General features: G+C 51.3%; 1 protein-coding gene across 7 annotated transcripts in view; it reads right to left on the reverse strand.

Moving 5' to 3' along the window:
• The window catches only part of CAMK2B (calcium/calmodulin dependent protein kinase II beta), an 89,623-nt gene extending 79,401 nt beyond the window's left edge, over nucleotides 1–10,222 (reverse strand). For 3 of the 7 annotated variants that reach the window (XM_080930509.1, XM_080930511.1, XM_080930508.1), the window contains exon 1: nucleotides 9,947–10,220. In XM_080930509.1, coding sequence (XP_080786635.1) covers nucleotides 9,947–10,011 — 65 coding nt within the window. In that variant the 5' untranslated portion in view covers nucleotides 10,012–10,220. Of the gene's footprint in view, nucleotides 1–9,946 lie in introns of all 7 variants that reach the window. The other 4 variants (XM_080930514.1, XM_080930513.1, XM_080930512.1 and 1 more) reach the window with 2 other exon arrangements.
• Nucleotides 10,223–16,008: the final 5,786 nt, after the last annotated feature.

The following is a 16,008-nucleotide window of genomic DNA, read 5'->3' on the forward strand; positions in this document are numbered from 1 at the left end:
TGGATTTCTGTGAGTTCAAGGCATCCTGGTCTACACAGTGAGTTCCAGGACAGGCAGGGTTACCTAGTGAGACCCTGTCTTGGAAACAGTGACAACGACAACAACAAAAGATTCTGTAGTTCAATTTGGCCATCTTGTTGTGGTTTGGATCAGAAATGTCCCCCAGAGACCCCTGGGAAGGCTTGGGGGGCAGAGGACAGGTTTTGGGGATGGGTTCTGAGGGCTCTAACTCATCGATGCATTAAGTCAATAAAATGATAGAAGCTATGGTGGAATCTCACTGGAGGAAGTAGTCCCGGTGGGGTGGGGACCATTTCTGCCTCCTCTGCCCACTTTCTGCCTCCTGTCTGCACTGGGGTGAAGCTCCCCACACCCTGACACTCTACCTCACCATGCATGAGCCCAGAAGTGAGCAACCAGGCCAGTGACCACAGACTGCAACCTCTGAGGCGCTGAGCCTCCTGGGGATCTTGTTTCAGGAATGGAAGGGTGGTGACATAGCTCTGAATAGTCCTAAGCTGGCTACCCCATGACCAGAAGGCGCTGGTCCATTTATTCTGGTCTTGACATGCTCTCAGCAGTGGTTTGTAGTTCTCAATGTACAACTTCTTCTTGTCTTTTGTAATTTGTTCCTTTTTGTTGTTGTTGTTGTGGTGGTGGTGGTGGTGGGCATTAAACCCAGGACCTTGGGTACCAATAATCATATCCCCAACTACTCTTTTATAAAAACCTATCCCTATGTTTTATTTCTTTAGATATTAATATGCATGGAATTGTTTTCATAACTCTATTCTGGGATTAACCATTGCTAGTGTGATGAAATACAATGGACTTTTTTTTTATCAGTATCCTGAAATTAGCTGTTTTTTTTTTCTCTAACATTTTATAATCGACTTCTTAGAATTTTGTACAAGATCATATACATCGTCTGCAATCAGTTTTACCTACTCCCCCCCCAAATCTGATTATTTTTCTTTTCTTGCCCAAATATCCCTGGCAAGAACTTCATCACTGTGATTAATTAAAAATGGTAATATCACTGTGGATTTTCATAAACACCTTCTGTCAAGTTAAAGAAGTTTCCTTCTACTCCATTTTGCAATTTTTTTTTTTCTAAATTAAGAAAGAGTAGAAGATTTTGTCAAAATACTGCTAGGACCTGACTGTAAAATGTGCCCCTGTGCAGACTCATGTGCTGAGGGCTTGGTCCCCAGCTGGTGGCATTGTCTGAGGCACCCAGTTAGCAGATGTAAGGTACTGGTGGTGGGTCTTGGAAAGCGAAAGCCCAGAGATGGTTCCTTCTAGTGCTGCATCTGGGTCTGTGGGGATGTGGAGGCTCTGTCCTGTGCTCCCAGAACCATGGTGTCACACACACACACACACCTGCTCCCTTGTGATGGACTGAAATTGCTCTGGTACTGTGCCTTCATGTAACTTCTGTGGAGTATTTTGCCCTGGCAATAAAAAAGATCACTCACTGATAGAGGGCCAAAAGCAGCTCAGTACAGCTGCCTCTCATGCAGGCATAAGGACCTGAGTTCAGATCTTAAGCACCCACTTAACAGCTGGACAAGGTTGTGTGTCTAGAACCGTAACTCTGAAGTAGAGGAAGAAAAGCAGAGACAGGTAGATTCCAAGAGCTCACTGGCCAGTCGGTCTAGCAAATGGGTGAACACCAGAGTCAGTGAGAGGCCCTGTCCCCAAAACTGGGGTGGACAGCAACTGAAGAAGGCATCGAATATTGACCTCTGGCCCCAGCACTTATGTGAGTCTATGCACACCACACCATACACACATGTGTACACACACATACACACACCATACACACATGTGTACACACACACAAATTTAAGTAGCTAATTCAAATGCGTTTCTGCAACCACTGGAATGCTCATAGTGTTTCTTTGTTTATTCTACCAAGTAGAGAGATTCCTCTCTAAATGTTAAACCAGTGTTTGCTCTTTCTGGGATAAATCCTATTTGTAATGCTGTATGGTATACCCATGCGTTGGTAAGCTAGTGTTAGAAATTTTGTCTAGGATGTTGCATGTGTATCCATAAAGGAGACTTGTCTGTAGTTCTCTTCTACATTAGTAGTGGTCAGTCTAGTGTCATTACTGACTTCATGAAATAAACCGGGGAGCCATCTGTGGAGGCTGTGATGAATCACTAATCCAATCTCTATTACAAGTCTAGTCTGAGTTTTTATTTTGTCTTGAATTGTTTGCCAGTAGTCTTTCTAAGAATCTGCCAGCTTCACCTAGGTTATCTACCCTTTGGCACACAACTGTTCATAGTCTTTCTGTATAATCCCTTCTGTTGGAATGGTAGTAATGTCACCTCGTTCCTTCCAGATCTAATTAGAGTCTATCAATACTTTTTTCTTGACCCTACTACCCTTTCTATAGATGCAAACCTTCCTCCTATCTGATGTTCTTGCACTCTCAGAGGTGCCCATCACTTGTTGCCCAAGCAGGTGTTCTGTTTAGCTCTTTTGCCCTGTCTCCCCACTAGCACAAGGCAGGAATCCTTGACTGCTTTGCTCACTAGTATTTCTCAAGTGGCCAGAAGACTCCCGGCAGATGGTGAACATGCAATCAGACGTGTACAATGAATAAACGAGTCTCTTGGGGGAGAAATCATGAGCAGACTGTAACTTAAAACCAACAGACAAAAACCTGCCATCGGGTGAACCCCAGAACCTGAACTATGGCTGGTCCAAGCTGACATGTGCCATAAATGTACAATACACAGCAAGTTTCAAAGTCATGATATAAAAAGGAAGGTAAAATGTGTAATAATGTTCATTAATTACATATTGAAATGTATTTGAGAATATATAGCAAATACATTATTAAAATTAACTTACTGTACTAAAAAATTTTAAATCACAGTTATGACTTCCCTTTGTGACCGCATTTCCTCTCTTCTACACCAATGGTTCTCAACTTGTGGGCCGAGACCCCTTCGGGAGTTGAAGGACTCTTTCATATGGATTGCCTAAGACCACTGGAAACATCAGACATTTACATTACCACTCATAACAGTAGCAAAATTATAGTTATGAAGTAGCAGGGAAAATAAATGTATGGTTAGGGTCACCACAACATGAAGAATTACACTAAAGGGTCTCAGCATTAGGAAGGTTGAGAACCATTGTTCTAGACAGTGCAGTTCGGGATAGGGAGTCATATCATTGTTCATTAATAGAAAACAAAATAAAATTTCAAATGCAGTTAGTGAACTAAGGGGGTGTAGTTAAGGTTGTAGTAGCCACCTGGGAGGTTCTCAGTCCTCTGGGCCTTTCTCCCTCACATATGAAAAGGTGGACTGGAGTGAAGCCTAAACACCATCAATGGTGGAGAGACATTCCTCCTCATCTTCCACAAGCTCCTGCTCATCCTCTTCAGCAGACCTTGCTTCTACTATACCCCCAAGTTCCCCTAGCAAATGACTCAGATCCAACCCTTCAGACTCTGCGCATCGAAAGGCCTCAATGTGCAAAACCCAATAGGAAGAGCGACATTGCAGAGCGGTGGATAAATACAAATCTAGAGCACGGGCCACCAGAGAGAGCTGGAAGCTGGGATGTGCCCCTCCAACTGCAATGATCCGGCCCCTCAGACTAGCCATCTGGGTACCTCGCCCGCCTGGAATGGGAAATGGTGTTGTGGCTCTGGGATAGTCACAGGAATAAGGCTTCAGTGGCACAGGCCATTGCTGAACCACCGCTGACCACATACTGTATGTATGCAAGGCATGGTTCTAAGCCATTGAATATACTGGCTCCTTGTCGGAAAAGGTGCTGTTGGTGAAGGTACTACCACGCCATAATGCCTGACGTTTCCCCAGGAGGAGAACACACCTTGTTCCTCCAGTCTTGCTGCTCACAAAATAGGAGGGCAATATCAGGGTCTGAAATCCGTACCATGTGCAATCATAGACCTTGATCACCCCCATGACACAATCTTAAATCATTGCCTGGCTCCTGCCAATCTGTTCCAGGATTCAACAAAAACGGGTATCAGGCTTGACAAAGAATCACACGTTCATTATTTTAGGATCACTGTGCCAGCACCAAAGCACACAGAGCAGCTGAGGCCCGATCACGTTTTGTGATGCTGACCCAGGAGACGTGAGCCATCCCGAGTGGAGATAGCTAGCTGGTGACACCAGGAAAAGATGGTTTCGTTGACAATGAATTCAGAATGTCACATGAATAGAATACATGCTTGTATGTGCTATGCCCATATGATAATACTTGAAAAAACAAAGTCGATACATAATGCACTTTGTCTCCACTATACGTGATGCTGGGCGTGGCGGCTCACGCTGTAAGCCCAGCACTCAGGAGGTGGAGATGGAGGGATCAAGAGCTCTAGACCAGCTGCAGCTCAAGGCTAGTTCCTTTTTTGCGGGGAACCTAGAAAGATGGGGCTGGTTTTAGAAGTATATTTAAAATTTCTAGAAAGGCCATCAATCTTACTTGGACCAAGAGGTACAAGGGCAGAAGCTGGGCTTGACTGCCCTGCAACTAAACTAATTACTTGCTGAGTTCCAAGGGGATGCTTAGTGTGAAGTCTTAATCTCCCGGCCTTCAGCTTACAAGTCTCAGAAAGAAAAACATATACAAGACTATATCCTTTGGCTCCTCCAAGGGACTCCATCTCTCTTAGTCCCAATGACCTCGACTTTGCCAAGCCTCCATGAGAGCATTTGCCCCCGGCGCTCATGGCTTCACCGAGCATGCAGCCACTCCTTCACCATGCCCCACCTTCCTACCAAACGAGCAGCCGGGCTCTGACTTCAGATACATGGTCCTTTCGTACTCCATCATGTATCAGGGGACAGATGCCAAATTTCTTTTTAAAAAGATAGCTAATGGATGTGCACCCATGGCTCCATCAGTAAAGGGCTTACCACATAAGCATGTGGGCTTGTGTTCAGCTTGCCAGCACCCGGGATGGACAAGAGGGTCCCTGACGCTTACTGGCCCAATAGTCTAGTCCCAGTGCGAGACCCTGTCTCAGAAAATATGATGGAGGAAGACCCACCATATGAGAAAGATTCCTGACTTTGAGTCCCGTGCGCCTCTGCACGTGCATGAGCATAGCAGCTGACTTTCTGACGTGTAGAGTGTCAGGTAAACAAGTGATAGGGCCACACACATGGTGAGCCTGCCTGCTTTCAAACCACACACACGATATAGATGTGTATGCACCACAACTGCACGTGCTCTGACAGGCATGTTTCCTGGACGGGGTGGGAGAAGCAAAGGGGTCCCATTTTTTCCACATATACTTCTGTATTGCTTGATTTTTTTTTTAATTAACAAGACTGTATTACCCTAGTTTGTCTAATGAATAAAATAAAATGTTAAGTCTTGCTGGTCTCTAATGGGGTCAGAGTGTTGGTTGTCAGGGAGAGGTTCTAAAACGAACTTTCCACAGAGGGGATGCTGTGGACAGGGCACAAAGATGGTGTGACAAGCCGCTGGCTGGAGGACAGGCAAGGTCCTCAGGAGCCTGGGGTCCGAGGAAAACACAAGGTAGCCAAGAGTTCTCCAGGTGAGCGATAATACGTCTAAATCCCAGAATGAAGCAGCTCTGTCAGCTCCAGTGAGCAGAACTGGATTCCAGCACGAACTCCCTGATGGAAACCTGGTCCTTGACTAAGAGATGGAGTACCTCTGGACCCCTCAAGCATCTCCCCAGTAAACTAGCCATGACCACAGGACCTGTTCCACAGATCCAGCACGCTCATATAATAGGTACCACTGGAGTGTCAGCAACTGTCACCAGAACAGAGTCCGGCAGCAGGCATGCAGATGTATTCTTAGCTCCCAGCAAAGTAGGTTATGGTATAAAAATACCATTAAATAGTAACTAAACTAGCGTCACCTTAATGCGCATCTTGCCTGCAAAGCCAGCATGTGCGATTTCTTTTTAAATTACCCTATATTAGAGAATCAAGACCCAGGGCTCATTCTGGAGAGCAAGTCACCAGGCAAAGGCCAGAGGTGCAATTACCCCTTCCCCTCAGGTGACGTGAAACCCACTCTGGCTGAGCCCTGAGCCTCAGCCCCCAGGCAGGGGTCCCAGCTCTGGCTTTCAGGTGAGGGAGTGGTCCAGTCCCAGGGAGAGCAAGACAATGCAGATTCGTGTAGGTGGAGAAGGGGGTGGGGACAAGCAGATGAGGGGGCAGCCCTAGCAAAGGTTCGAGGAAGATAGTGCCTGGGGTCCTCCGGGCAGAAGAGAGAAAGCAAACATGCAGCAAGAACAAGATTTCTCCTGCACCCAGTCCCAGGACAAGGCTGAGTCTCAAACTAGCTGGCTTTGAATGTCCTAAGTTTATCAACTACCCAGCAGGTCACCCACCAGTTCAGAGCAGGCCAATCAGAAGAATCAGCAACAGTGGACAGCAACAATGTGGAGAGTGGGCAGCACCTCTACACCCCAGCCTGCTCTGGATGTTGACTGGGGATGGGAGGAGCCAAGGGTACATTAAGGTCAGTTCTAGGCCCATGGGGCTGGGGCCAAGAATGGTGGGAACTCCCTGGTCTGAAGGTCAAAGGTCATCTCCTCAGCCCAAGCTTGGGAGGTAGTGAGTAACCATAGGCACTGCCATAAAAATACCATAAAATAGGAACTAAGCTATAGGCCAAGGCTCCCATGCTCTCTCCCCCAAAATAGGAGTGTCCATGAACCCCACATTATAAACCAAACTTATGGAAGTCTCTAGGGAGACCACCTATATTTTAATAAGACAACCATTCTCTAAAAGTGGAAAATTCACATTAATCTCAGAACTTGCGATCATTTTCTACCCACTATCATTTCGTACCTGCCAAAGGCAGGGCCTGTGCTTCAGGCTCATGGCCAGTGGGAATGGGCACAGGGGGATACAGTCCAGCGTGACCCCCACCACCAGGGACAAACCAAAGCAACCCTCTCCCGTGTGCCAGCAAGCATGCGCACAGTGCCGGTCACGTGATGAGAGAATAAGAGGCAGCCTAGATTTCCACGAGGAGCAAAGCGGATGATACGTGGGGCTCGTACCATGATCACCAAGTGGCAGCCACGGCCACTACCTGTCAGCGCCGTGTATGTCAGCAAGGCCAAGGCCGGAGAGCACAGGTTCTGGATTTTTACAAAGTTACAAGAAAACCGGGAAGGATCCCAGTGTTGACAGGGACCCTTGTATCTATGCAAATGCAACAAAGAAGCAGAAGAAAACGGGCTCTTTAGCGTTTATTTGTAATACATTACTTGCTATAATTTTGAGACAGAGACGATAAATACTTTTTAGTTCTGGGGTAGAAGAGGCACCAGTGGTTATTGTTCCCCGGGGTCTCTGAGTTTTCCAAACACATCCAATGATGAACCATTTAAACCACACTAAGGCTGGTCCGTGTGGACCGAGGGCATCCCCACCTCACACTCTGCTTTCTCCTGGGGCCCTGGGTTCACAGTGTGTCTGCAACCCAGCATATGAACCGCAAGGCAAGAACTAGCTGCCTAGAAAGACTCACACTGAGGTGCCTCATGGGCCAGGTCCCAGAGAGCCATTTCCCCCAGGCACCCCAGCTGCTGCCCAGGCCTGAGGAAGGAGAGCTAGGGAGGGAGGGGGAAGTCCAGAGCTGCCACCAGAGAACCAAGAGCAGCTGTAGGCCTGGGAGCGGGCCTGGGAGCAGCCCTTCAGCCAAGCAGGGGACTCAGCATCTCCTGACCGGGTGCCAGGGGCTACAGCTTTAAATAAACTTGGATGTGTCTACCTGGGGCTCTGAAGCAGCACCAACTGTGCTGTAGGCAGACATCGGCAACAACTAGCAAACATAGCCAATATGGCTACTAGGGGAGGGTGGGGGGAGGGTGAGTTCCCACAGCTTGAGGGTGCCATGCCTTCATCCTTCCTTGCCCATCCCTGTTGCCTGGCACCTAGCAGTCTTCACAAAGATATGCTGGGCTGAGCTGGCTGCTCCTGACTAGATTGGCTCCTCCACACCAGGCCTGAGGTCTCACCCTGGCACCTGCGGAGCCTCCTCACGCCTGGGTGAGTGCTCATCCCTTTGTACCTAGGGAGGAGCTGATAGTGGCAGTCCTCACAGGCAGCATCTTCTGCAAATGTCACCCCTCCAGCCTCCGCTCCCCAGTGGGGGTGCCATTGCCCACCTTATGCTGCTGCTCACACAGGACAGCTCCCACCGATTCGGGAAGCCAGTCACCTAGGTGACCTGTAGGTTATGGTCCCCTGATGTAGTCTGCTCGGAAGATACCAAGAGGCCCAGGGTGGGGATAGGAGCTCCAGGGCACACAGGAGAAGGTGATCAGACGGTTCCCTGGGAAGGAGAGGCTTCCCACTGCTGTTTTGACTCCTGCCACCTGCCCCTGCACACTGCTGTGGAGATGAGGCTGGTCTTCAAGGCATCAGAGGATCTGAGAGCTGCAGGGCTGGCCCCCATAATCGCGAGGCTGCCTTAGCTCCACCTCAGAACTCCCAGTCCATCACCTCTTCCTCACAGAGCAGGCCCCCACAGGCTACTGGAAGGTAGTAGTTCAGTGACTGCCTGAGACACAGCGCTGAAGGGGAGCTGGGCTCTCCAGGCTGGGATGGCTGTCCAGGTCCACCCAGCCTCGTTCCTTCCCATCCAACGAGGCTTCCTCCTGTCACTCCGCTTGGCTCCTCACCCCCGCCCCCCAAGACCTGACCCAAATCCTCTTGGCACGTGCAGGAAGAAGTGGGGAATGCACACACCCCCACACTCCTCCAGCTGGGCACTCCACAATTATCAATGATCAGCGTCCCTCGCCCACCACAAGCTTTCAGACGTTTTTTTTCAGTAACGGGGGAAAAAAAAGGATTTGCGCTGGATGTGTAAGAGGAAATCTCGCCAGCGCCCCCACGGCACAAGACGGATGGGGGAGGGGAGAGGGAGTGGGAAGGAGGATCCAGCTCTGGAGTTATGCAGCCAGCACCTAAGGATGCCCCTGCAGTCACCTTAAATCACAGAGGGAAGCCCCAGGCCCCTGAGGGGCTTCGTTGTTTCTGAGACCCCAGGACAAAGCCCGGTCTGGACGTTCTAAACCATAGCTTCACCCCCATATTGCTTGTGCTGCGAAGCAGTGTCTTGGCGCCAGGGCACCTGTTCCCCACGAGGCCCTACTAGAAATACGCCTTTAAAGTCCCTCCCCTCAGCCCTCCCACCACAGGAGGAAAAAAAAAAGGTCCAGAAGCCAGCCTCTGTCTGCCTCGATGACCCTGAAATTAGAGGCCCAACTGGTTCCCTGCTTCACTCTCTCACCCCCACCCCCACCCCAATGGCCTGATCCTGGCTCCCTGACCTCGTCCACCCCCTGCAAATTCTTGTTTCCAGAAGAATCTGGGGGAAAATCCTCTAGAACCCAGATTCCCCAAGGGACCCAAGGCAGAAGCTGCTCCCACGCTGCTCCCCCAGAGCAGATGGGGCCACGCGAGGAGCAGGCGCGGAGCGGGTCCGCCACCGCTGCCGCCCGCCTCTCGGGTGGGGGTGAGGACAGCGTGGCCACACCGGAGACGACCCCCTGGGGCTATGACCGACCCCTCCGGCACTCTAGGCCTGGCAGCCGCCCCCGTGTGGCGCTCCTCTCTGACCTCCCCGCCGCCAAATGCGTCACGTCTGCCCGGAGCTCGGGGGACACCTGCTGCCGCCCCCGCCGCGCCGAGTCCAGATCCCCGAGTCTCGGTCCCCGCCAAGCTATGGCACCCGGCAGGGCCGTAAGCGCTGCGGTGTGGCAGTGGGGCCCAGAACCCAAGGCTCTGGGGTCCGGGGCTGCACGAGGCAGTGCGCTTGGGCCCGCAGCTCGAAGGAGCCGGGGGCGCGCGGGGCCGCAGTGCGCGCGAGGCGGGCGGCGATGGGGTCCCCGCTCCCCGGGGTCTGCGGACAGCCCGCGCGCGCCGAGCCTCTTACTTGCCAATATCCTCGTATAGCTGGTACTCGTCGGTGAAACGGGTGCAGGTCACCGTGGTAGCCATGGTGGTGGCGATCGGGCTCGGCGTGCGCTCGGCTGCGCTCGGGCGGCGGCGACTCCGGCTCCCGCTCGCGGGCACGGCGGCGACACGGGCGCGGGCGCGGGAGACACCTCGGCTCGCGGCGCCGGGCGGGGGCCGGGCTGGGCTGCGCCGGGCGGCGAGCGCACGCGAGATCTGCTCGCTCTGTCCCCGCCAGGAGCGCGCCGCACACCTACGCGCGCAGAGGCGCGGGCGCCACTGTCGCCGCCGCGCCCGCCCCGCCCGCTGCCCCTTGCACGCGCCTAACTCGCACCCTAAACACGCCTGCACCCGCACACACACCGCACCCGCGCCTTATACCTGCACTAGCGCCCGCGCCTGCACGCGCACTGCGCCCGAACCCTGCACCCGCACCGCGGCTCCCCTGGCACACACGTCGCGCCCGCGCCGACACCCGCACTGCGCCCACACCATGCAATCCCACCCGTGCCCGCGCCCTGTCCCAGCACATGGGCTGCACCACACGGTGCCCACGCACTGCGTCTGACCCTTTAGACCCGTGTTCTGCACGGACAAGCCACTAGGCTGGCTCTTTCGCCGCCGCCGCCGCCGCAGTTGAATAGTGAACCCAGACTCTTCTCCCCTAAAGGCCCACCACCCCTAGACAGCAAGAGGGAACTGCACCCCATTTTGGAGGGGTCGTGTGTTGCCCTCCACTGGGCTCCTCCATTCCCTGTACCCCCCTGTAAGATGCTACCAGACCCTTCCTGCCGAGCCTGGCAGAACTACCCACGAGTCTCCTAGGCTGAATAGGATGACAGGAAAAAGATGGGGCGGTGGTCCCAAGCCCTGCTTCTCCTAGGATTGGTAACTAGGGTGTCTTCTGTCCTAGGGTGAACATTTGGAGTCCAGATTGGGTCTTGAGGCAGCAAAACAGAGACGGACAGCCCTTTGCCTTCTCTGGCCAGGAAGAGGAGCCTCCATTCTGTCTGTCTGTCTCTGTCTGTTTCCATCTCCTGTCTCTGTCTCTGTCTCTGTCTCTGTCTCTCTCTCTCTCTCTCATCTCTCATCTCTCATCTCTCATGAAAGTGGCCCTGAAGGAAGGAGGCACAGGTGGATTTCCACAAAGCTCGCCCCCCTCACCCCAAGCAGTATCCCAGACTTGACTCTAGGTATCTGGGGCAAGGTCCCCCCTGGGCAGTTGGGAGGGACTTTGCAGCCAATTTGGGTGGCATTGTTAGGTGACCTTCTGGATTCTTTCCACTTGTGGATCTTTCCACTGATCCCCAAGAACAGACTTGGTGGACTCAGATCTCAACATTCTAGCAAGTATCTTCTTAGAAGAATGCGGGGGGGGGGGGTGTTGCTGGGTAGCTACTAGGGGTCTTCCTAAAGATAGATTTGACAGAGTGCTCCCAGGTGAAACTAGGCCTCCTGGCAAGTCCCTATGACGGGCGTACAGACCTAGCGTCCACCAGAAGGCAGCTAGCAAACAAGAGACATGCATGAGCAAGTGCAGGTTCCAGTTGGAATTGTCTAGCTGAGAAAATAGAAACCCTGGCCCCAAGCAGAAAGGCAAACTCTAGTGCATCCCCCAAATGTCTGAGTTTAGCCGTGGGGGATGCTGAGCCACGCACGGGGAAGGGTGGGGAGAGGGTGAAGGCCAGGCTGAAGCTTGCTCTTGGGGATGGTGTAGCCTCCTGTAGCGCTGCTGAGAGCAGCTGCCTTGGCTCTTTCTGAGCTCTGGAGGGAGGAGGCAAGGATGGACAACAGAATACAATTAGGGAAACAAGCAAAATACAATTGCACCCTTCCAGGAGTTCCAGGCTGTCTAGGCTGTGAAGTCACACAGCCTTCTGCCAGAGGAAAGATGACCTAGGTGCTGTCTGAATCCTAATGGTAGCTATCTTGACTGTTATCCCCACCCCCACCCAGACAGGTCAGCACAGAGACATCAGAAGTGGCTTGCCAAGCAATCAATCACGATGTGCTGGGAGTGTGGAAGCTTGAGGGAAGGCTTGCTGTGCAAGCCAAGGACCAAAGTTCGATCCCAAGAACCGATGTGAAAAAGCACAGGCCTGTGATTCCAGTAGAAGATCCCTGGGGCTTACTGGCCAGCCAGTTTAGCTAAATTGGCAAGCTCCAGTTTCAGTGAGAAACCCTATTTCAAATAAAGAATAGAGTTGGAAAGTGACCAAGGTAGACAGACATTGGCCTCCGGGCTACACACACTTATGTGTGCACAGGAGCACATGCACACATGCATAAAATAGAAATAAATTCACAACAAAGGAGGAGCGCCTGGGACTGTCCAGAAAGACCTCCCCCCACCCCCGCACACTCACACCTTTTATTTTCACGGAAACCGATCGAAGATGTATACAGCCACAGCCAAGTGGTTGGTGGTACATGCCTTTAATCCCTGCACTGGGGAAGCAGAAGTAAGTGGTCTCTGAGTTCAAGACTAGCCTGGTCTACAAAATGAGTTCCAGGACAGCCAGGGCTACACAGAGAAACCCTTTCTCAGAAGAAGAAGAAAAAAGAAAAAAAAGAAAAAAAGAAAAAAAAAAAAACCAACCATGAACGCACATACACAAACATGCATATACAAAAACATGCACACAATATACATATACACAAAAGCACACAATTGTGCACACCAGGCAAAGGCATGGCCACACTCAGGGTACTCTTTTGTTAAGTCACCTTTCCAAAGTGGGTAGGCTGTGCTACACAAAGAGTCGCAGTCACTAAAGAGTGCAGTTTGGAGCCCACTGTGTCCTCGGCCTCTCTCCCTACTCTATTCCTGTAAGCACCTGCACATCCCGAAGCCCCTCCTCTGGACTGAAGCATTGGAAGCAACCTTGGAGTCACCCAGCAGGGTCAGGAGAGGCAGAGGATTCAGCATTAGACAATGGGGAGGAGGTGAGCTGCCACAGGCACGCAGGCTGTCCTTGTCCAGACAGCACGGCCCACACTCTACCTTCAGACCCAGCAGATTCCTCCCTAGCAGAATGATTAGGTTGGGAGGGAGATAGGCTTCCAGCTGTGACTTTTTCTGCTCTTGAACCCCAGAAGCCTTCTCATCCGGCTTCAGCTCTGGATCAGAGAGGCGCAGACTCCTCCCTCATCCAACCTCTTCCCCCGCCTTCCAGTCCTACCCCCACCTCCAACCCCCTCCCCCCCCCATGTCATCGCCACCTCCCACTTTGTCCTTTTGTAAGCAAGGAGGGTTCTCCCTCCCAGGTGGCAGCTGGGGTGGTTGTGGGGAATATCGGTTCTGGAAGGTTATTGTTAGGACAGTCACCATGGCAACAAGCATCACATCTGCAGAGCCACAAGTGATGCACATGGGGCTCGTTCTCCCAAAGAAAATCATCACTTTCCTGAAGCCTTTACCTCCAGTGTCTGCTGCAGTATAGGAGTATGTTACCACTCCCACCTCTCACAGTTATAGCACTGGCCCAGTAATCAGGCCATATCTTCTGAGCAGGAAGACCAGAGCTTACCAGTCCCCAATTGCCTGGCCCAGAACACATCAGTTCACTTAGGACAATGTCGGCATCCGAGGTAGTGGCAGTGATGGCAGTGGTGGTAATATTAGTAGTAACTGTGGGGGGCAGTGGTGGTTTGGACCAGCTTTGGAGCACAAAACTAATCCAGGATTGGCATCCAGACCTGTCTTCATAACTAAAACCTTTAACTATAATGCTGAATAGCGACCCCTGCCCCTCTCAGTGCAGTTGCTGTGTCCCAGCTGTGTGCCAGCTGTGTGCATGGACGTGCCCAGGTACAGACTCACACCAGAGAATGACAAGGTAGTTGTGTCTACAGGGCTTATACATTCAAATTGACAAGAGCATGAAACAACTTTCCACAATGATGCTTGACACACAATAATGTCCGCCCCCGACAATGACTGATTGTTTTTCCACAATCTCAGTGCCTCCAATTAGCCACAGTCCCCAAAATACTAAATGATATATTGCAGAAACAAACAATTCTTATGTTTTCAATTGCATGTAATTGTGGGTAGAGCGTGGTCGCACTCCATCCTGTTCTGGCTGTGAATCAGCCTTTGGTCCAGCATCTTCAGGCTATCTTGTACGTGCGGGAGCAGACAGCATGTAGGGTTCAACTCTGTGGCCACTGGAGGCCTTGCCGCCCCCCCCCCTGACTTTATGGTTAGGGTGGAGAGGCTAGTCTATGCAGATTTAAAGCAAGAGACCCGATAAAGGGTGACAGGTGCCTTCAGAGTGTCCACTGAAGGCTTCCTGGGGTAGTGACATGTAAGTGGAGCTCTGAATGACATGGAGAGGATGATGTTAAAAGCATAGGAGAAAAAGATGTTAGCAGAAGAGGCAGCCATGCTAAGGTCCTGTTGGTGGGATGCACTTGTATGTTTAAAGAAAAAAAAAAAAATAGGAAGACTGAGCCAGAAAAAGCCCCACTGGGTTTTGTTGGTGACTCCTCTATAGTAGACTCTGGTATCTGAGTTCTCTAATAGATGTGGGGCCATCATTATAGTCAACAGCAACATGATAGGTAGAGCTCTCTAGTTAGCCCTGAGCAATGTCCACAGGTCTGGTTCAAAGGGACACCAGACAGGAACCTCAGTTCCTGCTCACCAGGCACCACGCTTAAGGCAGGTAGCACCATGTCCAGGAGAGACCAGACCATAACCCTGGGCACAGGGAGGGAGGTGAGAGTAGCCACATTAAACCCACTCCCAGACTGCAGCTTGGTATCACTTCCCTGGTACCCTGTCTAGGCTTCTGTCTGGTTGAGGTTCTCTGGGACACTCCTGGTGCTCCCTGGCCCTTTGGTGAGTTGGACCCTTTCAGTGTGACCTCACCATGCCTACTGATGGATGTCACCTCTGTTTTCTTGGAACAGCCTCAGAACTGGGAGTAGAACACATGCCATTATCCAGCTCAACGTGACCCAATCAGTTATACTAACAGGAGAGACTACACTGACAGGGCATGCCCAAATGACCAGGAGGGGCCAGGGACGGCCCCAGCTCCTCCTTACCCCATTCTGGGGCTTGCCAGCAGGGAACTCCCTTCTCATTGCAGGAGGGGAGGCCAGAGACTTTGCACTGGAGCCATCTCCCCTGCTATCCTGCACAGCCTCTACCCATAGGCAAAAAGGCTACATACAAGAGGCCTGTGGCTGTGGCTGTGGCCTCACCACAGACAGGTCTGCTGCTGCATCTAGGCTAACCGGGACAGTAGTGCTCACCATGGTGGTCAGGAAACCACAGGCTCTCAGCGTGCCTGCACAGTCTGCTCTGGTGTCTATCTAAAGTGAGTGCTTCCTTGGGTTCTGACGTTAAGATCCAGCTGTCTTCTTCTTGTCCCAAGCAGGTTTGATGGAGGACAGGGGAGTGTGCAGCAACTGTTTCCCAGGTCTGCTTAGTACTAGGAGCTAATATCCAGTGGCAATCGGAGGTTAAGAGCATTAGACGGTGTCCATAAACATAGGCTAGCCACTCTGAGGGACAGTTGGACAGTTTTTATAAAACCAAACAGATATCTGCTCTGTGACCTGCCAGTTCCCCTCTTAGGCATCTACCTGAAAACATCAAAATCTGTCATACAAAGCAGAATGAAATGCATATAAGAACATTGATAGTCACGCTACTGATGCATCTGGGACTTAGGATGAGTGCTGGTGAACAGGTGGTGTGAGTACTTCCGGGCATACTCATAGCACAAGCAGCTCTCAGACCTAAGGTAGAGCTAAGGAGCTCAGGCACAAATGCACATGGCATGGTTCCACTCCTACAGAATTCTATGGGCACAGATTTAGAACAGCCATTGTCACTTACTCCATAGGGCACAGCATGACCAGGATGAATTAGAGGGGCCCAAAGGAATCAGTTTTGGGTGACAGAATTGTTCTTTCTCTTTTCCATGGTTACACGAGTGAATACATTTGCCCAAAATGTTGGAAACATAAAATTGGTGCATTTTGTGTAAATGCGATTTACATGAATTCCATGTAATTATGTGTGTA

This window comes from Micromys minutus (assembly GCF_963924665.1).
Source record: "Micromys minutus genome assembly, chromosome: 1".
Lineage (NCBI taxonomy): Eukaryota > Metazoa > Chordata > Mammalia > Rodentia > Muridae > Micromys > Micromys minutus.